The 24,120-nt window shown below is 54.4% G+C and overlaps 1 protein-coding gene across 11 annotated transcripts; it reads right to left on the bottom strand.

The window, feature by feature from the left end:
- Positions 1 to 1,262: 1,262 nt before the first annotated feature.
- CCDC9B (coiled-coil domain containing 9B) lies at positions 1,263 to 10,293 on the bottom strand. 11 transcript variants are annotated; one of them, XR_010839651.1, is made up of 13 exons: positions 10,139 to 10,270; positions 9,219 to 9,332; positions 8,837 to 8,935; positions 8,081 to 8,236; positions 7,865 to 7,990; positions 6,986 to 7,185; positions 6,600 to 6,658; positions 5,996 to 6,049; positions 5,797 to 5,896; positions 5,175 to 5,217; positions 4,120 to 5,090; positions 3,373 to 3,535; positions 1,263 to 2,485 (listed from the first exon to the last, which is right to left on the bottom strand). XR_010839651.1 is itself a non-coding variant. In XM_067028969.1 (12 exons), the coding sequence occupies exons 2-12, from the start codon at positions 9,284 to 9,286 to the stop codon at positions 4,551 to 4,553; spliced, it is 1,527 nt and encodes a 508-aa protein (XP_066885070.1). In that variant the 5' UTR covers positions 9,287 to 9,332; positions 10,139 to 10,269; the 3' UTR covers positions 1,263 to 4,550. The 11 variants fall into 11 exon arrangements, 8 of the variants coding, with proteins under 8 accessions (XP_066885070.1, XP_066885072.1, XP_066885071.1 ...); XR_010839650.1 differs by having other exon boundaries at positions 3,373 to 5,090; positions 10,139 to 10,269; XR_010839649.1 differs by having other exon boundaries at positions 3,373 to 5,090; positions 8,828 to 8,935; positions 10,139 to 10,269.
- Positions 10,294 to 24,120: the final 13,827 nt, after the last annotated feature.

Genomic DNA, 24,120 nt, shown 5'->3' on the forward strand with positions numbered 1-24,120 from the left:
GATGGTTATCCAAAGGTGACTTTTGACCCTCTTTCTTGGTTGAAGCCAGCTGCCCTGCTGAGGGAAGAGGAAACACTGTGTCCCTGGAGTTTTAAAAGGGAAAAAGCCTTCATTGTTGATTATTCTTGAAGGTTGCAGGAGAGCTTGCCCTGGAGAGCTTGTTAAGAAGGAGGCAGGCCTGAAAGAGTCCTCCCTCCCCCTCCCACAGAGGTACTGATGTGTTTGCCTCACCTCCTGCCTTGGGGCCTGCAGCTCCTCCAGCCAGTCCTTAAAAGGAGCAGTGGGTGCCACATTTGTCTTTTCTGGTGCCAGGTCTGTGCTATTTCACTTCCCTGGCGTCAAGTGGATGCTTAATGAGAGGCCGTGACGTAGGCTGGCAGACTTGCTGAGAAAAAGCAGCCTTGGTCTGTGCCTTATGCGGCTTCTCTCATTGCCTTCCCCAGCCTCGCCTTCTCCCCCCTCGGTGGGGCTGTGGTCACCCTGTGTCAGCTCCTCCTCGTAAGCCCTGATATCCCTCACTCAGGAAGAGACGCGGGGTCTGTGGACACTGATAAATGACTTAAGAGGCAGAAGTGAAGCGGTGCCTTTAGTTTCTCCTATTCCCTTGACACCCCCCCACCGATTTAGTCCCCCAAATAAGAAGATATGGCCAAAGTGGGATTTTTGCCATTTCCTTTTTTCTTTTCAGGGGCCAGTGCCATCTTTTCCTGTTATCCCTGTCCCTGAGGCTAGGGTTTGGGGCTGGAGCTGACTGGTGGTCAAACCTTCCAAACTTGGGACTTGTTAGATAGCTGGGGATCCCCTGCTTCCAGGGATCCCCAATTACCCATCTCTTGATTATAAGAAAATACTGGCATGCTGCTCCTTTGGGTGATAAAACTTTGGGAGGCATGGAGCAAACTCCACAAAGGCGTTTGTTTCTGGGGAGTGACTTCCTGAGATTGCTATGATGTAAACAGAAGGAAAGAGGAAACACTCTGAGCTGCAAGAGGCAGTGTGCAAAGTCAGGGGGAAATGCTTAGGATATCCTTGTGATCCAGTGGGTGGATGAAGGCAAAGAACATTCCCTGTAAGAGCAGAGTCACTTCATGATGCTTTTAACTCAACCAGACTACCCCGGGGGATTAAAAGCAGCTCACTGTCCTAGAAGGCTGGGTAACATTTACAAACCATCCCTGTTTCCCTGAGAGTGTATTGACTCCAGTGACCATGAGACTAAAAGAGAAGACAATGGAAAAGATAGAAAACCAAATAGACAGAGATCACAACAAATAGCTACTTTATTTATTCGACAGATATTTACTGAGCGCCTTCTGTGTGCTACTGTGAAGAGAGTGCCTACGGTGTGCCAGGTATGTTTCACATATTCTCATCTTTAATTTTCTTAACAACCCTTCATCATAGGTACTACTAGCTCCATTTTGCAGGCAAGAAAACTGAGGTTTTTAGATGTTAAAAATGACCAGTCATCCAGCTAGCAGGTGGCAGACCTAGGATTCAGATTCAGTCTCTCAGATTCCAAGGCCCATGTTTGTTTCCCTCAACCATGCCGCCTATCATCCCCAAAATACCTCCTTTACAATGTGGTCTGCTGCTCCCCTCTGTAAGGTGATAAGGGCCAGGACAGAGAGGCTTTCCACCTCTTCTGCCCTCCTTGTTTTGAGGCCTTAGGTAAAGCTGTCATCTCCCTGCTGGCTCCCTACTACCCACTGCACTCTCCCTTGTCAGTTCCTCCAGCTCTGTGCCTGGGCTCCTGAAGCCATGTCCCATGAAGAACTTCCCACCTTTGAGGAACAGTCTTGTCTGTTGGTTGGAGAGGAGAAGGGAATCCAAGAAGAAGGCTCCCAGCCAGGCCTTTAACCAAAGGAGCCAGAAGGTAACAGCAGCCTTCCATGGTCCCAAGCTTTGTGGAGGGATGTCTACGCTTCCCTCCTGCTCCTTAGCTGGTTCCATCCTAGAGCAGGAGGGGTGGCCCCCAGAGCTGCTGGTTCATTGCTCCTGAAGAAGGGCTCCCCTTTTCTGAGAAAAGTTCAGTGATACTTGCCTTGCACTACAGTCCTGCAACGAAGACGGCCTGTGCCAGACTCCATTCTCTCTAAGCCCTAGTGACTCATTCCCATGACATCCCTTTCTCCCAACATCCAGAAGGAAGAGAAGCCCTGTTTCTCCATAGCCCTTTTGTCCAGCTTCCTCTCCTGCTTAGGTCTTGCTGTGAGGCCTCAACCAGAGCTCTGCCCAAGTTCTACATCCCCATCCCACAGTCAAACATGCCTTGGCACAGACCCTTTAATGAAGGCACATCTGTACAGTTGGGGGCACCAGGGGCTGGGGGAAGTTTGTGAATCTTAGAATTCAAATTCTGGATCACAGTTATTTGGGAGATATCTGAATTCGAGGCTGCCCGAACCTGCTCTACCCCAGCTCCATCCTTTGGGAGTCGTGAGTTCCAGAGCCAGTGCCATGTTCCAAAGCCACGCACGTGTGACTGGAAGGCAAAAGGAAAACTTGAGCTTGGGCTCTTTCATCCTTGCCTTTTCATATCTCACAGGGGTCTTCTTCCCATAGGCACAGAATGTTCCCAAGCCTTTCCAAAATTCCTCTGATCAGTCCTCACCTCTTCCAACCCCCTTCACCTCATCCCCTTCCCAACCAGCTTTCTCACTCCCCACTACAGGAAGTTGACACCACCCACTCTCAAGCATCTACCCAGTGCGTCAGTGTCCCACCCAACTCTGAGGCCAGGAAGCTCCCACCGGGCAGGGGCAGCCTCCCTCCATCCCCTACAGAGCCAGGAGCCAGCCCTTAGAGTCTAGAGTCTGTCTTTGCCCCTAGCCCTCCATACACTGTAGTCCAAACCCTTACTCTCACAGTGTGGTCCAGGAAGCAGCAGCAGAGGCGGCACTTGGAGCCTAGTAGAAATGCACGTTCCCAGGCCCAGCCCAGACCTCCCAAGTTAGAATCTGCATTACTCTGCACCTTAATGTGTAAGAGGCACTGCTCTAAACAATCTGATCTGCCAAAAAGACACCCCCTCCTCATGCTTCCTCAATAGAGGGGGTGGAGAGCAGAGCAAGAGCCAGTGAGGAAGCCCTGCCCTCACACAATTGAGCCACAGTTTAGGCCTCACTGACAGTGGAGAGATGCTGGGGATGATCTGGACACTCCCTAGAGAACTCAGAGAGGCTGGTGAGGCCCAGGACCCTCAGCAGAGAGGAACAACCGTGGCAGAGCCACGTGGGGAGATCCAAGCAGGGGACTGGGGGCAAAGGGTACACACGATGAGAAAGGGAGACGCGCCTGGCTTTGCAAGCAGCGGTGGGATGGTTCCCTCTGGGCTCCTACTACCATCCCCAGCCCCGGTCGGGCACCTACAGCCAAGAACAGCTCCTGCTGTGCAGCCTGGGTCTGCTGGAGGCAGGGGTTTCTTCCCTCCCTCTTGCTGGCAGAGCCACCATCGCCCACCGGCTGCATTGCTGGTAGTGGGTGCTCAGGAAATGCTTGTTGAACTGAGAGGAAGCCACAGCTTGTGCGGAGACTAAATAGGAAAGACAAGTCCTGATGTCATACTTAGCTGGAGTCGCTGTTTCTCTGCCTCCTGGGTCACTGCCTGAGACCTTGCTCTGGCATGACACAGTGCAGGGAGGCGGTGGGAGGAGGAAGCTGGAGATGGCAGGAAATGACCCTGGGTGGCAGGCTCCCTCTGTCCCCATTCAGGGCACACTTCATGTGTGACCTGGGGGTGGGGGAGGAGGCCCCTGACGGTGGGCTCCCGTGCCTCCTGTGGGGAGAGGAAGCTGGCCCCTCCTTACTCCCCCCTGCCCACCTCGCCCCATTTCAGAGACTCTCCAGAGACCCTTCCTTTCACAGAGGAGACCTGAGCTCTGCTCTTCTGTCCCCAGCTCTGTCCCTGCTGGCTGTGGCCTCCCTTTCTCTGGGCCTCAGCCTCCTGGAAGAGGAGGCTGAGGCCCAGAGGAAGGCAGGAGGCTGCCAGCTGATTGTGAGATCCTCAGGTTGGCCATCCTGTGAGTCTTGGACTGTGATTCACCTGGGTGCAAGGCAGGGGTGTAGGAAAGGGCCCGAGCCTGGGCTAGCCATGCCAGCTGCTGAGGCTGCCTGTACCTGAGGAGCCAGGAGCCGGCAGCCGGAGAGGGAGGCCAGGCCCTGGGGATGATGGAAGCCAGGAGAGCCAGGTGCTCTCCTTGGAAGCCAAGGCTTCCAAGCCTTGTCCTCTCGCCATGGTCAGGGAGCTTGTGGCCTGGGCAGCAGTAGGCTTGGGGCAGGGCTTGCCAGCCTCACAGACCAGGTGTGGCGTGGGGATACACCAGGGGCTCTACCTGCAGGCGAGAGCACACACGTGCACAGGGGGGTGCCCGTGAGGTGCAGGGGTTGGCTCCTTGCCTTCACAGGGTCACTCCACCGAAGAGTCTGCCAAACTGCTCGGCCAGGCTGCCACAGCCGCCAGCCAACCACGTGCCCAGAGCTCAAAGATTTTTGACGGTGTCTCCCCTCCTCCCCTCCCCAGCCGGGCACCCGGCTCCCGAGAGCTTTGCTCAGCATCTTCTTGCAGGGGCAGGACCCCCTGTCCTGCTCCTCATACCTCCTGTGCCCCTCGCCCTTTGGCTGCCTCCTCTGGGGGGTCTGCTTCGAGGTGCCAGGACCTGCTGGGCCCCAGCCTTGCCAGGCCTGTCTTCTCTGGGTTCCAGGGGCCCTGCCTCTTTTGGGGGCCCAGAACAAGTCTGGGCTTCTGGCTCAGCCTGGGGCTCGTTCCACCCCAGGGGCTGCTCATGACCCTCCAGCCAGGACACAGGGCTCTCCTGGGTCCCAGGCCTTGGACTGAGCACACACGTGCTCTCCCCGGGCCCAGGGCTACTGGCACATCCTAGAGAGAGGTTGAGGGGAAGCAAGTCCGTGTTTCGTGGAGAGCCAGGCTCTGGACTGGCTGTCGAAGCTCCTGACTCCCCTTTTGGCTCCTCTGGTGATGCTGGAGCTGGGCTGGTTGCTGGGACACTTATGGCTCCGCCTGGCTCCATCCTGCTCGGAGTCTGCACATGTTCCTTCTCATTTGGAGTCCTTCTGGTGCTTGGGCTTCCCTGACAACAAGAGGTCGGCTCTGCTGGTTGGTGAATTCAGGGCTCATGTCCCTAGCCCGCCCCATCCTATGCCCAAGTACTCACCTCCTGGCTCTCCAGCTCCTCCTTGCCTCCCTTCATTTCCCACCTACAGAAACACAGAACATGGCAGGCCCCACTACTACCCATCCCACTTCACGTCACCTGCTCCGTAGCCAGCAGCCCATGTCCTCCAGGGAGGAGCGAGGGCCCAAGGGTCTCAGAGGAACCTCAGAGCCAGAACGAGGCTCCAGGATGCTTCCCTTCCAGCCCAACCTTCCTCCCCAAACCCAGCCACTTCCTCTGAACACCGCCCACCGTAGCCCCTTTGCAGATCCCCAGCTGCTGTTTATGGCCAAGCCTGCCTTGAGTTCTGCGGGGACTCCGTGCATGTCCCGGCCTGCGCTGCCTGGGAAAGGCGCGCCTGACTTCCCAGAGGACGGTAACTGCGGTAATTACCACCAGCCTCCCTGGACACCAGCCTCTCGCTGCTGCTGCCTTTGCTGATGGCCTCTCCCCACATCTCATTAACCTGCCACAAGGCAGCAGTCAGCCAAGAGGCAGAGGCCCCGGGGGCTGGAGCAGGCACCTGGGCCAGTGCTGGGCCTGACCTCCCAGGAGCAGGGGAGGGCCAGGAAATTAGGGAGCCCAGATGCCTCCCTCGATTTTGCTCCCTGCCACATGTTACCTGCGGGCCCTGCCAGTCAACCTCTCTGTCCCCCGAGCTTTGCTGCATGTGGCCAGCGCCACCAAAGGTCTGCTGGGTTGCCCACCCCGAGTAGTACCGCCTGCAAAAGATGGTCCACAAATCAAGAGAGAAGAGGTCCATAGCAGCCCAGCTCTTTCACCAGCACATGGGACCTGCTCCTCCTCCTGTCCCAACTCACCTTTGCCATCAGGGGTCAACGGTGGGGGCTGTAGCTTTCGGTGGCTCCTGGGGCCTAAGTAGAAAAAGGAAATGGGGAAAGGGTGGGCGTCACAAAAGACCCAAAGCAGGAACATCAGCTCTTTCGGGACCAGGAAGCTGCCAGCTGTGAGTGTTCTAGCTCCCAAAAAAGAACCCTGGCCTGGGGGTCAGGGGAACTGTGTCCTGTACTTGCTGTGTCACTCTTGACTAGGTGACCGGCAGAGCCTCTCCAGCCTCAAGCTCCCTTGTGTGTAAAATGAGGGGCCAGCGATGCAGAGTTCTGTTCCTATAACAGGCAAGGGGCAGCTGCCACCCACGAAGGACCAACACCTCAAAAGGACTGCAGCGCTGACTTCCTGGTGAGCCCTTCTCCCCAGACCTTCTGGGGTCAGAATCCAGGACAGGGGCTGTGGGTTCGGAGGATGGGAAGTGGTGCCCTCCTCTGATAGGGAGGGAGAGGAAGGAAGATGTCCTTCCATGCTTCCTTCCAGCTCTGAAAATAAGTGGTAAACCAAGAGACAGGGAACAGAGAGGAAGCGGGGTCAAGGGGTGAAAAAATCCAGGAGGAGTGGGTGTTGGCTCACCCCTCGTGCTGCCCCCCCTGGCTGGGCCCTCTTCCCGAGGCTTGCTGGAGTCCTGTGGCCTGCGTTGCAGAGAGAGGGAGTCAGGCGGGCCGCTGGCAGGGAGCACAGAGGCTGCAAGGCTACACTGGTGGGCTGACCCCTCCTGCCCCAGTCCCAGCCCCAAGCCCAGCCACGGAACCAAGGACGGCATGGAGAGGGTGGGCCCAAGAAAGGTGGGAAACACAGTGCCCACACACAGCCCTGAGGCCAGGGTCCGAACAGAGGGTCAGGCAGAGCCTCACCACCCTGGGGAGGGTCCCAGCAGCCCTCCAAGAGACACCCACAGTTAGCCCAACTCAGCCCCACAAGCATGTCGACCCAGCAGGATGCCCAGCCCTGCCACCCACGTGGGCTTGGCCTTGTCCAGGTCCCACGGGCGGCGCCAGTCACCCTGTGCGTCTCTGTGCCGCGCCAGGCGGGCCAGGTCGATCTGCTCTCGCTCCTGCTTCCACTGGGCGTAGTCCCAGCCCACCTCCGGGGGCCTCCCCACTGGCCAGCGGGGAGCTGGGCCTGGGACCAGGCCTGGACTCTGGGGCTCCCGGACACCCTGCAGGGAGAAGACACAAAGCACCACGGGGTCGAAGCAGAAAGAGCCCTGAGCTTGGAATGGGGATCCAGAGTCTACTAACCCCTTCCTCTCTCAAGGTCTTGAGGTCCCCCCACCAAAAAAAATTAGATCCATTTCATCTCTAACATGCTGTGTGCTATAGGCACGGTTTCCGTCCACGCGTTAGTGGTGTCTTTTGGGCAAGTTTCTTAACCTCTCTGTGTGTCATTTCCTCATCTGTAAAATGGGGATAATAACAGCATCTATCCACAGAGTTGTTGCTGGGGTGTGTGGTCAAGTGCAGGCAGGGTGGAGAGGCACCCAGCAGCTGTGAGCGAGAGCCAAGACTAGGGGCTGCTGCCACCTAGAGGTCACACCTGGCACATGGCCAGTCTCTTACACCCTCCTGACAGACCTCCAGACCCCCCCCCACCACCACAGCTTGCTACCAGAGGTCCAGGTAGGGTAAGGGGCTATGTCACACCTCTGGCTTACACTGTCTCTCACTGCAAGACCCACCCAATGTGGAGACTGGCCAGAGAAAGGAAGAAGGGGGATATTCTTGCAGGTCCTGCCTGGGCCACGTCCCCGCGAATGGGGACACATGTGACTCAGCTTCTATGCCTCCCCCAAAAGGGGACCACCACGTTCATGTCCCCAGCCCCTCTTGAAGAGCTACCTTCCGGGCAGAATCTGAGCTGATGGCCATCTGCATGGAGGGGCTCCGGCCCAAGCCCCCTCCAGGTGACCCTTCTGCCCTCTGGCTCCTTGCTCTGGTGGGCTTCTCACTTACGATCCGCTTGGCCTGGGGAAGATGCAGATGGGCAGTGTGGCAGAGCCAGAGAAGAAGAGTCTGCCTTCCTGGTGCCCGGCTCCCCCCACCAGCACTGCTCACCTCGGCTTTGTTTTCCATGGTCACAGCCAGCTCCACCCGCTCCCCCAAGCAGAAGGCGCCAGCATGGGGCTCTGCCTCCTCATCCTCAAGCATCTCATTGGCTGCTCCAGGTCCAAGGGCGCTCCTTGCCCAGTTCCGGCTGACCACCCGCTTCCCCTGCAGAATGAGGGGCCGCGCCGTCAGGCCACATAGACAGCACTGGACAGAAGCTGGGGCTTGGGTCCTTTGGGTGGTTCCCCAGGCTGGGTTCCAGCCCTGGCCCTCCCTGGAATGCCCACAGAGGAGCTCACGCTACGAGGCATTCACATACCAGTGGCATTATGTTATCCGGGCCTGGGGCCACCCAGGGGCCCGAGACTCCACAGTGGCCCATCATCTCTGAGCTGGGAAATCCAAAGCACTCAGACAATGAGGCTCTGTCCCTCAGACGCTGTTCCTGGCATTCAGCCCCAACGTCTCTGTGCCCCTGGGGTTTGGGGTTTACGAGCGGCCTGTGCTTGGGGATATGGGTGCAGAGCTCTGGGACTGGAAAAGGGCATGAAGAGGCTTCTATCTGGTCACCTTTCAGCTGTGGCTCTTTGGGGATGGGGGCCAGCAGTGGCCTGGGCTGCATGAGGTTGGGAGCTGGTAGGTATGCCCCAGAATGTAAGCGGGAGAAGCAGAGGAGCCGGGGCAGCTGTGCTCCCCTGCCACGGGCTGGACCTCCACCTCCTTGCCACCCCACCCTGTCTGCCGGTTGGGTCTTACTCCAGGAACCTGGCTGATGGTGACAGTGAGGCCGTCAGGACGGAGGAGCTCCGGCGTGGTCTCAGCCATGCCCCCCTGCTCTGCCTGCCGACGGTCTTCCTGGATCTCCTGTGGGAGGGCCCGGGGTCAGCACAGGCCATGGCCCCCCAGGTGCACAGAGACACAGATGTCAACAGGCCTACACAGAGAGACACCAGTGGGACACCAGGGGGCAGAGGCACTACATCACACAGTCCCCAGGACCCTCACAGAGCCCCTGAGGTGGAACACGCCCAACCTAACCCTGGTCCCAGGCCCAGAGCCTGCATGGAGAGACAACCATTCAGGGTCTGCAGATCTGACAGGGAGTGCCAAGCCGGGCAGTCCTCCCGGCCCATCACAGCCCACTCACCTGGTACCTGCGCAGTAAGGCCTGGTTCTTCTTGCGAAGGGCAACGATCCTCCTGTCCAGCTCTGCATCCTTCTCTTCCTGCCTGCTCACTGGGGACTCGGCCCCATGAGGCCCCTGCAGAGGCCAGGGGGCCCAAGCTCCTGACTGCTGGGCCCATCCCTTACCAGTTGCTCGACTTTCACATTCGCCCACTCTACCATGTTCTTACCACCCAAGGAGCAGACTCCAGACCCGGAGCGAGGGTCACGTGGGGAGATGGCCCATGGTAGGCCCCCCCAGCCCCACCCTGCTGGCCTCTCTGCCCATCTTCCTGCCACCTCTGAGGCTCAGGCCGGGGCCTCATACCCAGGCCTGCAGCTCCCAGCAGTGGCTGCCCCTCCCCCCAGCTCTCCAGGGAGCTCCACTGCCGAGCAGAGCCTGGAATGGGAGTTATAAATGGCTCTGGCAGCGGAACCTGCCGTGACTGGGAAGTTGCCAGGGTATTCAGGAGGTCGAGGTGGGGGCTGTTTGGCTCCCAGGCCAAGAACCACAGTGAAAAGAGAGGCCCCTGCTCTGTCCTCGGCTCCCAGGCCCTGGACCCCACTCCCCAAACCTGTGTCCAGCCTGTGGGAAAGAGCCACTCCCACAGGCCCAGCCTCTCCAGGCCCTGAGCTGCCGGCAGTCGGTTGGGGCAGGAAAGAGCCAGCTCTGAGGGCAGGCCCAGCCGGGGAGCCACCCCGGGGCACACTGTGCCTCAGCACCAAGATCCCTGAGTCCCTCCTTCTCTGGCTGCAGGGACCCCGTTGTGGCCGATGCCCCTGCCCAGCCCCCCACTGGCATAGGCACAGCCCTCTTCCTCCCAGGCCCAGCTGCCCCCAGAGTGTGGCCGCCTGGTGTCCCAGCCCCAAGAAGCCCCCCGCCAAAGGCAAGGTGCCACTCACAGCCGAGTGCATGGCAACAGCAGGCACCGAGAGATTTCCAGAGCAGCCCTGGGGGAGCCAGAGCAGGAGGGAAGCTGGAGCCACCGGAGCCGGGCCTCTGCCGGCCTCTCCCTGCCGGCTTCACCGCCCAGCACACGAGATCATGTTGTGATTACAAAAGACTCCTCTGGGCTCCCAGCCAGGAACGCCGTGGCCACCGCCCTCACCATCCACCCTCAGAGGGCGAGGATCAGGGCCCCGGCAGCCAGCTGGCCCTGCCCAGCACCTCTCCCTGCCCTGCCCCGGCATCCCCAGATGGACTGGCAGGGACTTCTCTCTGGACAGTTGAGTCCCCACAGGGCACCCTATGCTCCAGTGGGACCCCAGCCTGGGCCTGCCTGCAGACAGATGGGCAGCCAAGTAGCCCTCCGGCCCTCCCATTAGTAGAAAAAGACCTATAGCCCAGCCCACTGTGCTCCCTGGTCCAAGGGGCCCAACTCAAATGAGCGTCCCCTGTTCCCTCACTCTCCTCATCAGTTCTGGTTTAAGTAATTCGAAGGGATTAAGAAGCTCCCCTCCCCTAGGCCACCAAGTACTACCACATACCTAAAATAACACCATTTGTCATTCATTCCTTTAGGTTCAACATTGTCTTCCCTGTATTTTCTTTATATATATATATATATATATATATTTTTTTTAATATTTATTTCACCTATTTTTTATTTTTGGCTGTGTTGGGTCTTCGTCGCTGCACGCGGGCTTTCTCTTGTTGCGGCGAGCGGGGGCTACTCTTCGTTGCAGCTCGCGGACTTCTCGTTGCAGTGGCTCCTCTTGTTGAGGAGCACAGGCTCTAGGTACACAGGCTTCTGTAGTCATGGCTCTCGGTCTCTAGAGCTCAGGCTCAGTAGTTGTGACGCATGGGCTTAGTTGCTCTGCGGCATGTGGGATCTTCCCGGGCCAGTGATCGAACCCGTGTCCCCTGCATTAGCAGGCAGATTCTTAACCACTGCACCACCAGGGAAGCCCTTCCCTGTATTTTCAAGTACAGTCACTCCTGGGACACTCAGCTGTCCAGGTCACCCCTTGGTGTGGGGAGCATCCCTCAGGGTCCACGCTGCCACAGCTCAGGGCTGGCCAACAGCCTTCCCCCTTAGCTCCTAACTCTGGGCCTTTCCTGGCCTTGCTATCCAGGGCTGGCCCTTTCAGCCTCTCTGATCCCGAGAAAGGAAGCAACGTTTCCTGGGAAAGTCTCTCCCCAGATCTTCCCGGTGCACCTGAGGATGCTGTCTCTGCCCAGGGGAGCAGCTTCCTTGGCAATCCCACCCTTGGTGCCTCTGGGAGGAGGGGTGGTCTCTCCGTATCAGAAGCACCTGGGGTCTGGTTCAGTAGTAACAGGTGCCTGACCTCCAGGCCCTGAAGGGCAGGTTGGAAGTCCTTGCATTTCCCCTCATCCCTGATTGACCAGGCCTGTTTCTCTAATTCCATGCATGACTTGTCCCCTTCTGTCTCCAGAGCAGAAAGCCCTGCTGTCCTCTCTCCTACCCAGACCAGCCCAGGTAGTCAGAGGTCCAACCTTTGCTCCCCTTGAACTACCCCTTCCTGTCTCCCCTCCCCTCCCGCTTCCCCACCACGCTTAGCCTCTTTCTAGGCCAGGCCTTGGAGCAGCACCCCTGACCCCACGGCCAGTCTCCACCACCCAGAGTTCCCATCCTGCTTGGAAATGCCACTGTGCTCTCTCTTCCTTTCATGCCTATGTTCCCACTGAGTCAGACTCGTCTGCATTCCCAGTGACGGTGACGCACCCAGGCTACACACACACACACACACACACACACACACACACACACACACACACACACACACACACACACACACACACACACTTGCTTCTTCTCCCACCCTCTCCATGTGTTGCCTACTGAGTTCCAGCCTAGTCTCTGAAGGTCAGGGCAAGGCCCTGGTTGGGTGGCAGTTGTGCCCCTGTCGCCTGCCCCATGCCGTGTGGTTGGAGCTGGAAGGCCCGCAGAGCACCAGCCTGGGAAGGGGAGATGCAGCTGAGACCTAATGTTTTCTGTTGTCTTTGGAACCCAGGTCCCCAGACCAGGTTTGGGGAGGGCAGGTGTAGATAGAGGAGGCTGTAGGAGCAAGGCAAGGTCTGCCGTCCCCCTTGCGCCTGTTCCCAGCCAGGGTGGGGGCAGGACAGCAGCGGAGAGCAGCAGGCACAGGTCGAAATCCAGCTCTCCTGCAGGGAGGGCGACCCAGATCCCTGGAAGGCCCTGCAGGAAAAGACTCCCCTAAACTAGTGGCAAAGGCCTCCGGACCCAGCAGGCTGGAGGCCCACGTGCCCAGGAGAAACCAATAGTCAGACAGCCCCACGGTTGCCGGCCATGTGCTTCCCAAGCGTTACTCACACAACAGTCACACCTCAGAGCAGTCTCCTATTTTCTCCAGAGTCTCTGGTGTGCCTGTCTGCTCCCACTGGACAGAGGCGCTCTGAGGGCAGGAATGGTGTGCCAAGGGGCTCTAAATCCCCAGGGCCTGGCCCAGTGCCCCTGCAAACTACAGAGCCTCCCTCGGCGCTTGCAAAATGAATACAGGAGTGAGTAAGCCGCACTATCCTGTGCATGGCTGTGGGTACTTGTGCATTGGCTGGGGCTGCCTTTCCCTCCACCCAGAACACACACAGCCTTGAGGGAGGCGGGGTCCGCTAAAGTACCTAACCATGAATTTCCTTTCCCTGTCTAGGGAAGGCGGGGTGTGACCTGCCTGCATTGTGTTCCCCCGGGGAGACCATGTCTCTGTTACTCTATGTCACCACTAGGGGGCAGCAGGGTTACAAAAGCCTGGTTGGGGGTCCCTCTTCCCCTCCCTTCTGCTCCCAGTGCCCCGCCCACAAGTCTCCACAACCCCCACCTCCCAACTCCACCAGACCAGAGAAGCCACATGCGTTGTAGGAGCCTCATTTGACTGGTGATGAGACCAGAGATGTAGCGCCCCTCTGCCTAGGCTGCTCAGCCTGTTTGTGGCTCAGATGAACCTAGCAGCTGGGCACCTGCCTCCTGACCAGCTCTTTTCCTGGGTGTCCCAACAACGCTGTTTCTTCTGATACTTCACTGTGTACCCTCCCTCGCTCTACGCAGGGATGGGCCTGTTGTCCAGGGCCGCAGGTCTGGGTCGTGTCTCTTCCCTGGCTGGTCCCCCACCCTCTCAGGCAGCCGGCCGGCTGGGCCCATAGCACTGCCACCTCACCCTCAGCACCTCCCTGGATCAAGAAACTGCTGTCCTGACTCCTACTGACCAGAGGTTTAGTGCAGGCCTCTCAGGTCAGGCCAGGCCTGGCCCTGGGTGAGGAGGACTCAGAGTGCATGAGGTAGGGCCAGAGGGACAAGCTCTTGGCAGGCTCCAGATGCCAGGGACGGTCTGGGCCCTACCACTCCCAAGGACACACATGCCAGAGCAGGGTGGGGCCGAAGTCCTTTGAAGCATCAGGTGGCAGAAGGATGATTCGGGGAACCCCTCATCCATTCTGCTCTCCAGGGCACGCCCTGGGCTGGGGCATCCTGAGCTTTCCAGATCCAGGCCGGCAGTGCAAGGAGAAGCCTGACGTGGAACCGAACCCCTGAGCTACTTCACCCAGTCCAGTCAATGAGGGAACGAAAAGTGAAGACCCAGGCTCCACCTCAGAGGCACCTGACAATACCAGGCCACGTAAGCCGGAGGCCAGGGTGACATAAGACTCATCAATTGAGGAGTTTTGCTTGCCGCAGGACAGGCCAATAAATCAGAGACGAGGTGTAGCCAGCAGGCGGAGAAGATGGCAGACTAAAGTCTCAAAATAACCATCTTATCGGGGTTTGGATGCCAGTTTCTTTTATAGCACAGAGGGGGAGGAGAGAGGCAGTAAAGTAAAAAGGCCAGGCATTTTGCAAATATCCCCTGGAATGGCCAGCCTGGGAAAGGATGTGTTAAGTGTTAATTTCTTCTTTCTCCTAGCCATCCACAGGTGGACAGGGTCCTGATGTTTGCCTGAACAAAAGGCGCTTGGTTTAACATTCTGGCAGAGGGGCAGGGTTCCCTGAGGCAGGCCATTATGTATACACAATATCCTTTTAGTGAACAAAAGCAGCTGAAAGCAAAGGTTAAAGTAAAAGAAACAGATCCTACATGTAGTCAGATTTGGCTCTTCCGTGTTACAATTTTCCAGGAGATAACCTTCCAGGGGATGAGCAAGACTCAGCAAGGGCATGGCAGTGAGAGTGTTGCATGAAGCGGTAGTGGCTTCTTACTAGTAAGAAAACATTAGGGGACTTCCCTGGTGGTCCAGTGGGTAAGACTCGGAGCTCCCAATGCAGGGGGCTGGGGCAGGGAGGGAATCTTCACCTGTGAGTGAAATACTCTGAGTAATGCCAGAGGCCAAAGATGCAGATGTGTCCCTCAGGAAGATGCCACTGTGAGCAAGGGGCTGAACAATGAGGCCACGTCAGTGCTAATACTGATAATCATAATAACACCTTGCACTTACATCTAACACTGCCAAAGCCCTCACACATGTGATGTCATTTGATCTCATCAAGCTTTGAAATCTGTGGATTAGCCAGGGCTAGTGTTATTCGATTCTCTTTGGTGATCAGGGTCAGTGACCTGCCCCGGAGTCTCGTGGTTGGGTGGGGGCCTCCCGCTGCACCGGCCCCATCCTTGCAGCACCCTCTCAAGCCCAGGTCAAGGCTGGCCACCTTTACCCTCCTGCCAGGAGAAACCTGTCCCCCCAAACCCTGCAAAGGTGCCTGGCTGTCCCGCCTCCCTCCCCACCCCACCCACCAGGACAGCACAGGAGCAAGGGCCTTGCTGGCTCTACTGACAGGGATTGGGGGTCACGGAGAGGGCCAACATCCTGCCTTTTGGCCTTCACCATCAGTCCACACGCTCCCTGAGGCCACCCAACCCATGGCCTCTACCGCTTCTGGAGATGCCCTCAGCCTCTCCTCTCCCTGAGCCCAGAGATGTCTCTCCTTCCTCCCAGAGTGCCTTTCTTCTCCACTTGGTGTGCCTTTCTGGCAGGGAAGGGCCACCTCTCTCTGCCAGGCAATAAACCCAATCACTTGGTAAGCGCTTACTATCTGTAAGGCACAGTGCCAGAGGGTAGAGGGGACCCACACGTGGTTGAGGCTCTGCTCACCCCCAACATCTTAGGACTGGGTACAGGGATCCCAAGGAACATCGTGCTCTGCTATAAATTGATTCCAGGACTTCCCTGGTGGCACAGTGGTTACAAATCCGCCTGCCAACGCAGGGGACACAGGTGCAAGCCCTGGTCTGGGAGGATCCCACATGCCGTGGAGCAACTAAGCCCGTGCGCCACAACTACTGAGCCTGCGCTCTAGAGTCTGTGAGCCACAACTACTGAGCTCGCGTGCCACAACTACTGAAGCCCGCGCACCTAGAGCCCATGCTCCACAACAAGAGAAGCCACCGCAGTGAGAAGCCAACGCACCCAACAAAGAGTAGCCCCTGCTCGCCGCAACTAGAGAAAGCCCACGTGCAGCAACGAAGACCCAATGCAGCCAAAAATAAATAAATACATACATACATAAATAAGACATTATTAAGCAAGACTAATCCATTAAAAAAAAATTGACTCCAGTGTGCCCACCCACTGCTGTGGACATCCTCCTCACCTCCCGAAGGCTGCACCCCACCCAGACCACTCAGACTGTCCTCGCTTCTCTGTCCACCCCATCAAGATGGGTCTACCTCTAAATAGGGAGATTGGGATTGACATATACACACTACTGTATATAAAATAGATAACTAATAAGGACCTACTGTATAGCACAGGGAACTCAATACTCTGTAATGACCTATATGGGAAAATAATCTAAAAAAGAGTGGATATATGTATATGTATAACTGACTCACCTTGCTGTACACCTGAAAATAACACATTGTAAATCAACTATACGCCGATAAAAATTTTTTTTAAAAAATGATAGGTCTACCTCCTCGGCCCAAGGCCTCTGTACCTCCTACTGCCTGCCTGCAGTGATGCAGCCCCTGAGCCCAGACCCTGACTCCAGAGATGCAGAGAACCAGGGTACTGAACCTTGAGCCCAGAGCATGAGGTCCCACTGCCCTCCTCAGCCCTGCAGTCCCCCTCCCCCTTGGGGGTCCATGAAGCCATAGGCCTCTCCTTTTAGCTTCCTGCCAAAGGCTGGGGCTGGGGGTGAACAGGTCATGACATCAGGGTCCCAGAAGGGGAAAAGGAGGATTCCTGGAAGAGGGGTGCTGGGAGGGCTGGGGAGGGCAGTGTGTGGTGGCCACAGGTAGTACCATTTAGGCAGTGTGGGCTGAAAGGTGTGAGCTCTGCAGATACCGCACCATTGTAAACCTCCACCCGCCCTCCGTGCACTAGCTCCCCTAAGGCTCACAGCAAATATGTACAAGATGGATTAATAACTCCCCATCTAGTCATAAACCAAAGTCATTTGCCCACAGTGTTACCAAAGCAGGCTGGAATTTTTCAGAAATGCATTCCAGAAAAGAGAGACAATGTAATGTGGAGAAGGGGCCCAGGCTCTAGACTCAGATGTTCCTCGATGCTGGCTGGGTGACCTCAGGCGAGTGTCTTAACTTCTCTGAATCCTGGCTTTTCCTAATCTATAAAAAAGAGAAAGATAATAACACCTATCCCCAAGAGCTTATGTGAGATAATTGGTATTTTATTTTTATTTATTTTTTTTTAAAGCATCACTTTTGAGCTAAATCTTTTTATTTTTAATTTATTTATTTATTTATTTATGTTTGGCTGTGTTGGGTCTTTGTTTCTGTGCAAGGGCTTTCTCCAGTTGCGGTGAGCGGGGGCCACTCTTCATCGCGGTGCGCGGGCCTCTCACTGTCGCAGCCTCTCTTGTTGCGGAGCACAGGCTCAGTAGCTGTGGCTCACGGGCCCAGTTGCTCCGCGGCATATGGGATCTTCCCAGACCAGGGCTCGAACCCGTGTCCCCTGCATTGGCAGGCAGATTCTCAACCACTGCGCCACCAGGGAAGTCCAGATAATTGGTATTTTAAAAGAAACTGACACACAAATACTTTCCTTTCCTGCCCAGCAGGGAAACAAAGGAGAATCACTATTTTCCTCCTCTCCATTTTCCAAATTGTTTTCTGATGTGGTTATGTTACTTCTGTTTTTACAGCTCTGATTGAGGCCAAAATGATATACCAGAAATGGCAGAAAATGAACAATTTGATAAGTTTTGCCGTGTGTTTACCCCATGAAACCATCCTCACAATCAAGATAATGAACACATCCATGAAACCCAAAACTTTCGTCACGTCCCTTTCTAACGTCTCCCTCCAGCCCCTCCCCCTCCCACCACGCTTTCCCCGGGGCAACCACTGATCTGCTGTCATTGTCAATTGGTTCACATTTTCTAGAATTTTACATCATTCTAGAATTTTATAGACACTTATGTAGTATGGATTCTTCATGTCTTGCTTCCTTCACCAGCAGTTATTTTGAGGTCCACTTATGTTTTTGTGTGTATCAATAGTTCATTCCTTTTTACTGTCGTATCCCATGGAGTGCATGCACCATGATCCATTTATTCATTCACATATTGATGGACATTTGAGAAGCTCCCTAGTTTTTAGCTATTCCAAACAAAGTTCCTACATTCAAGAATAAACCTTAGTGAGGCCCAGGTTTTCCCTTCTGTCCGGCAGGTCACTTTTTAAAAAAGAATTTAAAGCAGTTCAGGTACATCCAGTTCAACCAGGCTTTTTATAGGAGAACCTAGAGAGAGCAGCTGCTTTAACTTCTCTGCCTCCTCCTGTATGTTCTCGATTTCACGTGGTCCTTGTTCTCCTTGATCGAAACAGGGTCCCTCCGAGCCCCTTCGCCTAGTTGAGGGTGGGAGTGTCAGCTGGCCTCGGTTTCACCCATCACGGTGAGCCCAGGGGTTGGAGCTCAGGTCAGCCAGGGGACTGCCATCATGGGAAAAATCCTCCTCCTTCTCCTTTTTCCAGAAAATAAAAAAATTTTTAATATGTAAAAAAGAGAGAAAAATAAATAAAATATAAACCACAGAAATGGAGACCAGTTACTACCCAACAGTCACTACACTCCAACCTTGCATTCATTCACCAGGTTTTTATTGGGCACCTGCTGAGGGCCAGGAGAGCTGCTAAGGGCCAGTCCCTGGGGATACAAAGGTGAGCAGATAGTCCCACAGAGCAGTATACAGGAGAAGAAAGATGCAGGGAGAGAGGGGATCCCTTGTAATAGGGGCATCTGGTCTGTCTGCAGGGGCCTAAGGGAAGCCAAGGGGTGTGGCACAAGCAAGAGGCCAGAGGATTCAGCTGGGCCCGGCCACAGGGGCTTTCAGAGCACAGAGCAAGCTGGTGGTCTGGACTGCAAAACCCTAGGCTTGCTTTCCGCTTGTCGACATTCCAACCCCAAAGTCCCCTCTTCGTTTCTTTTTTTTCTTTTTTCAGTGTCCTGGAAATTTATTAATCTTATCCCCAGTTCTATTTTTAAAAAATTTTTTACTGAAGTATAGTTGACTTACAATGTTGTGTTAGTTTCAGGTGTACAGCACAGTGCTTCAGTATTTTTGCAGATTATATTCCATTATAGGTTATTTCAAGATAATGAGTATAATTCCCATGCTATACAGTATACCCTTGTTCCTTATCTATTTTATATATAGTTTTTGGGGTTTTTTTAAAATAAATTTAATTTATTTTATTTTAATTTTGGCTGTGTTGGGTCTTCTTTGTTGTGCACGGGCTTCCTCCAGTTGTGGTGAGTGGGGGCTACTCTTCATTGCAGTGCGCAGGCTTCTCATTGCAGTGGCCTCTCTTATTGTGGAGCACGGGCTCCAGGCGCACAGGCTTCAGTAGTTGTGGCACGTGGGCTCAGTAGTTGTGGCTCACGGGCTCCAGAACGCAGACTCAGCAGTTGTGGCGCACGGGCTTAGTTGCTCCGCAGCATGTGGGATCCTCCCAGACCAGGGCTCGAACCAATGTCCCCCGCATTGGCAGGCAGATCCGTAACCACTGTGCCACCAGGGAAGATCTATAGTAGTTTTTAATCTGTTAATCCCATACCCCTAATTTGTCCCTCCCCACTTTGGTAACCACAAGTTTGTTTTTTCTCTGACTCACTCAATTTCTACTCCCAGGCAAGCTCCCTGAGCTGGGGCAGCACATGTGAGAACTCAGGCCTGGGGCTTGGCTCCCAGGGCACAGATTCCAGAGGTCCCTCCCCTAGGCTCCCTGTTTCCTCCTCTACCCATGGAAGCAGGTGATAATCTCACTGTTTTGTATGAGTCAGTGGGTTAACTAAGTGTGTGAAGCACCTCGGGGCCTGGCATTTAGTAGGAGCTCCATAAGTGTTTAGAGACGGCCCTCTGGGTGCTAAACAGCCTCGCCAGGGTATAGGCCTCCTGCCTTGGTTCTGTGGCATCTTGTTACCAGGCTGATGGGGTAACGGGTTCTTCCCTGCTCCTTCCCACCCACTCCACCCTTACACACACACACTCCGCACACACACACCCTGTTTCCAGCTGCTCTTTGCCCAGTTAAAGATTAGCCCAGCCCCCTCATTCCTCCACACCTTCAGCCCATGATCCTCCCAGTGCACCTGGCCCACCCCAGCCCCTCCCTATCCTTTACAAATATACCTGAGGACAAACAGAGCCTCAGACTGCCTCCTGCGCGCTGCTCTGCACTCCCAGGTCAGGGTCTGGCTCCGCTGGCTGTGAGCTCTGTGAGTGCTGTGGGCCTGTGTGGTCATGGTCTCCCTGGGTATGTGTGTGTGTGTACTGAATTGGTATCTGTGCCTCTGTGTCTCTTTGTGTGGGTGTCATTCATGCGCACGCGTGTGTGTGTCTCTCATAAACTCAATGTGGGTCTGTGTGCTATGTGTCTAGGTGCCTGACCCCACTCCTGGGTCTGCGCTCTCTTCTTGAGTTAGAATTGAATTTACAGCCTCTGATGCGCCAGGCACAGGGGTTTAGCTGCGGGTCCAGGAGACTGTGTTAGTTCCCTTCCAGAGCCACCAACTCCTACCCCTCAAGCACCTTGGCCTGAACTGGGGAGAGACAGTCCAATGCCTGTCTTTTTTTTAAATTGAGGTATAATTAATGATAAGGTTAGATTAGTGTCAGGTGTACAGCAGCTTGTACCTTTCGACCCCCTCTGCCCATTTCACCCAGGCCCAACCCCCTGCCTCTGGCAACCACCCATCTGTTCTCAGTATCTGTGAGCTTGAGGGGTTTTTTTTGTTTGTTTGGGGAATTTTTTTAGGTTCCACATATAAGTGAGATTATATGATACTTGTCTTTCTCTGTCTGACTTATTTCACTCAACATAATGCCCTCGAGTTCCACCCATGTTGTCACAAACAACAAGATTTCATTCCTTCTTATGGCTGAAACAATATTGCCAAACATTATGGCTAAACAATATTCATTGTTTATAATAAACATTTTATTTATCCATTCATCTGTTGATGGACACTTAGGCTGTTTTCATGTCTTGACTATTGTAAATAATGTTGCAATGCACATGGGGGTGCATATATCTTTTCAAATTAGTGTTTTTGTTTTCTTTGGATAAATACCCGGAAGTGGAATTACTGGATCATATGGCAGTTCTATTTTTAATTTTTTGAGGAACCAACATACTGTTTTTCATAGTGGCTGCACCAATTTACATTCCCTTTCCTCCACATCCTCGCCAACACTTATTTCTTGTCTTTTGGATGATAGCCATTCTAACAGGTGTGAGGTGATATCTCATTGTGGTTTTGGTTTTCATTTCCATGATGATTACTGATGTTGAGCACCTTTTCATGTACCTGCTGGCCATCTGTATGTCTTCTTTGGAAAAATGTCAGGTTCTCTGCCCATTTTTTAAAAATTAATTAATTTATTTCTTTATTTTTGGCTGCATTGGGTCTTCATTGCTGCACGTGGGCTTTCTCTAGTTGTGGAGAGCAGGGGGTACTCTGTTGCCGTGCGTGGACTTCTCATTGCGGCGTCTTCTCTTGTTGTGGAGCACGGGCTCTAGGTGCATGGGTTTCAGTAGTTGTGGCACATGGGCTCAGCAGTTGTGGCTCGCCGGCTCTAGAGCACAGGCTCAGTAGTTGTGGTGAACGGGCTTAGTTGCTCTGCCTCATGTGGGATCTTCCTGGACCAAGGCTCGAACCCGTGTCCCCTGCACTGGCAGGGAGATTCTTAACCGCTGTGCCACCAGGGAAGCCCCTCTGCCCAATTTTTAATGGGATTGTTTTTTTTCCAAGGCCTGTCTTTTCTCTTTCTTCCAAGCCAGATCCTGGCTGGCCCTAAGGTTTTCTTTACCACTCCCTCCCCAAGCCTAGTCCCATGGATCTCTTCCATACTCATCACTCACTAAGGGGAAGAAGGAGGCAACAGGAAGGACCATGGCATAGCTCAGAGGCTGACCTCAGCTGAACATTTCTTGCATAAGTAAAAGCCAGCAAAAATGGGTGGCTCAAAAGGTGCCAGGGGGACTTCCCTGGTGGTCCAGTGGTTAAGACTCCACGCTCCCAGTGCAGGGGGCCTGGGTTTGATCCCTGGTCAGGGAAGTAGATCCTACATGCTGCAACAAAGATCCAAATAAATAAATTAAAAAAAAAAAAAAAAAGGTGCCAGGGGCCTGTCTTGCAAGGGGCTGGGGCTGCTGTAGTACAGAAGTGTGTGTGTGTCTGTGTGTGTGAACATTTGTGCCTCTATGTTCGGCAACCATATGAGTACCAGAATGCCCAAGTAGTTGGTCTGTATGTCACATATTATATTCTGATTTGTGGATCAGAAAAAATATTAATTAATATACCACATTTGCACTGGGTCCATTCTGGAGTTGTCCATTATGACCTATGCACCAGCCCCAAGCAAGACAAGGCCGGCCTTGGCACCAGGGCACCTCAGAAGCTCCATCCTATGAGAGCACACTTACTGGTAAATGACAGATTGGCTTAGCCCCCAAGTCCCCTTCCAGTCCTGGTGGGAGGAGACAGGAATAAGCAGCTTGGATCAAGGAAGGTTTTCCATTCACTTGTGCCATGGCGGTAAAGTCTTAGGATCCCCTGGATCCCCCAGAGGCCCCTACCCACCAAGCCTATCCTCCCTGCTCTGGGTGCACTGATCTCTCCAAGCCTCCCTCCCCACCTTTATGCCAGGCATCTACACAGGGACAAGAGTCTCTTGAGACTGAGTACTGTGACCTGACACATGGTAGGCATGCTACATGAATAATTAACATGATTGAAATTGACCCAAGTAGAAATGAATTAATAGAGGGCTTCCCTGGTGGCACAGTGGTTAAGAATCCGTCTGCCAGTGCAGGGGACACGGGTTCGAGCCTTGGTCTGGGAGGATCCCACATGAGGCAGAGCGACTAAGCCCACATGCCACAACTACTGAGCCTGCGCTCTAGAGCCTGCGTACCACAACTACTGAAGCCCGCACGCCTAGAGCCCGTGCTCTGCAACAAGAGAAGCCACTGCAATGAGAAGCCCATGCACTGCAACAAAGAGTAGCCCCTGCTCACCACAACTAGAGAAAGCCCGTGCTCAGCAACGAAGGCCCAACGCTGCTAAAAATAAATAAATAAATATTTTTTTTTAAATGAATTAATACATGACTGTGAGTCTGGGGATGGATCTGGTGGGTCACGTGTGAGGGTGTAGGGTTCAGGGGTGCATAATGCTCTCATGTCTCTGTCTACCTACCATATGAATGAACCCAGTGCATCCGCTCGGCACCCTTGCCTGGCGCCTACTCAGTGTCCAGCTCCCCAGTGAGTCCCAAGCTAAGCCACAGGGAGCAGTTTTATCTCTTTCATCCCTTGAAGAGTCTATGTGTGTACATCCTTGGGAGGGAGAAGGAGAGACTGAGATTTAGATTACAGTAAACTAAACTTTACCTGTTGACTCACAGGTGTTCTTTTTGTCACTCCCTGTGCTTGCCTCATAAAGATGGAGCCAGGTAAGTACTGCAGCGGAAGGATGTAGGGTGGAAGAAGGAAGAGAGAAGGAAGGGGAGGGTGGTGAAGGCAGGGGCAATCAGTCAGTCACATCTACCACAAGCTGAGAGTGTGTATGTGTGGGGGGTGGGGGTGGGGAGTGGTAGGGTTCCAAAATGAAAACAAGCCCTTGAATTTTGTAATACACTCTACAGTTTAAGAAGCATGCCCACACATCCTTCATCTCACTAGATCTTCAACCTCAGGAGTAAAACAGGCAGGGGATCCTCCTGTGTACACATGAGCTCTGGGGAATTAGGGGTCATACTCAGGGTGAGGCCCTGGAGGTGTGGCTGGGTCTGGAGCCCTGAACACAGCTCTTGGCAGCTGTGCCATTGGCTCCCCTCAAAAGGAACAAAAGACCATGCTGGCCCTCAAGAAATAAAAATCTGACTTCCCTGGTGGTCCAGTGGTTAAGATTTCTCACTACCCCGCAGGCTGTGCGGGTTTCATCCCTAGTCAGGAAAGTTCCACATGCTGTGTGATGCAGCCAAAAGGAAAAGAAAAAAGAAATATACATCTCATCAAGGAGGCGATTCTCACTGAGGGAGCACTTCAGAACACCCAGGACCACTCAAATTGGTTACTGCAAGAATGAGCCCTCTGGGCCAGCAGCTGGGCAGTGAGGGCAGGCAGGATGGCCCAATCTAAGCAGACTTCCTGCAGGAATGAGACAGAGTCAAGCAAGAGAGAGTTCCAAGTGGTAGGAGACATGAGCAAAGGCTAATAGCTGGGACCAGAAAGTCATAAGCAGCAGCCAAGAAACAGCTGAGGATCTGAGTAGAGATTGGGCTGAGAAAAGTGGGATCGGGGGAGGAGGCAGAGGGGAAGACTGGGTGGGGCCTGCCTGAAGGTGGAAGTAGAAGAAACAGGGTTTCCACTGCAGACACCTCCCTTAGTGTTAGGGAGTTTGGCCGAGGTTGGGAGGGCAGACAGCTGACAGAGTGAGGACA

The sequence above is a fragment of the Kogia breviceps genome, chromosome 3 (assembly GCF_026419965.1).
Source record: "Kogia breviceps isolate mKogBre1 chromosome 3, mKogBre1 haplotype 1, whole genome shotgun sequence".
NCBI classification, from domain to species: domain Eukaryota; kingdom Metazoa; phylum Chordata; class Mammalia; order Artiodactyla; family Physeteridae; genus Kogia; species Kogia breviceps.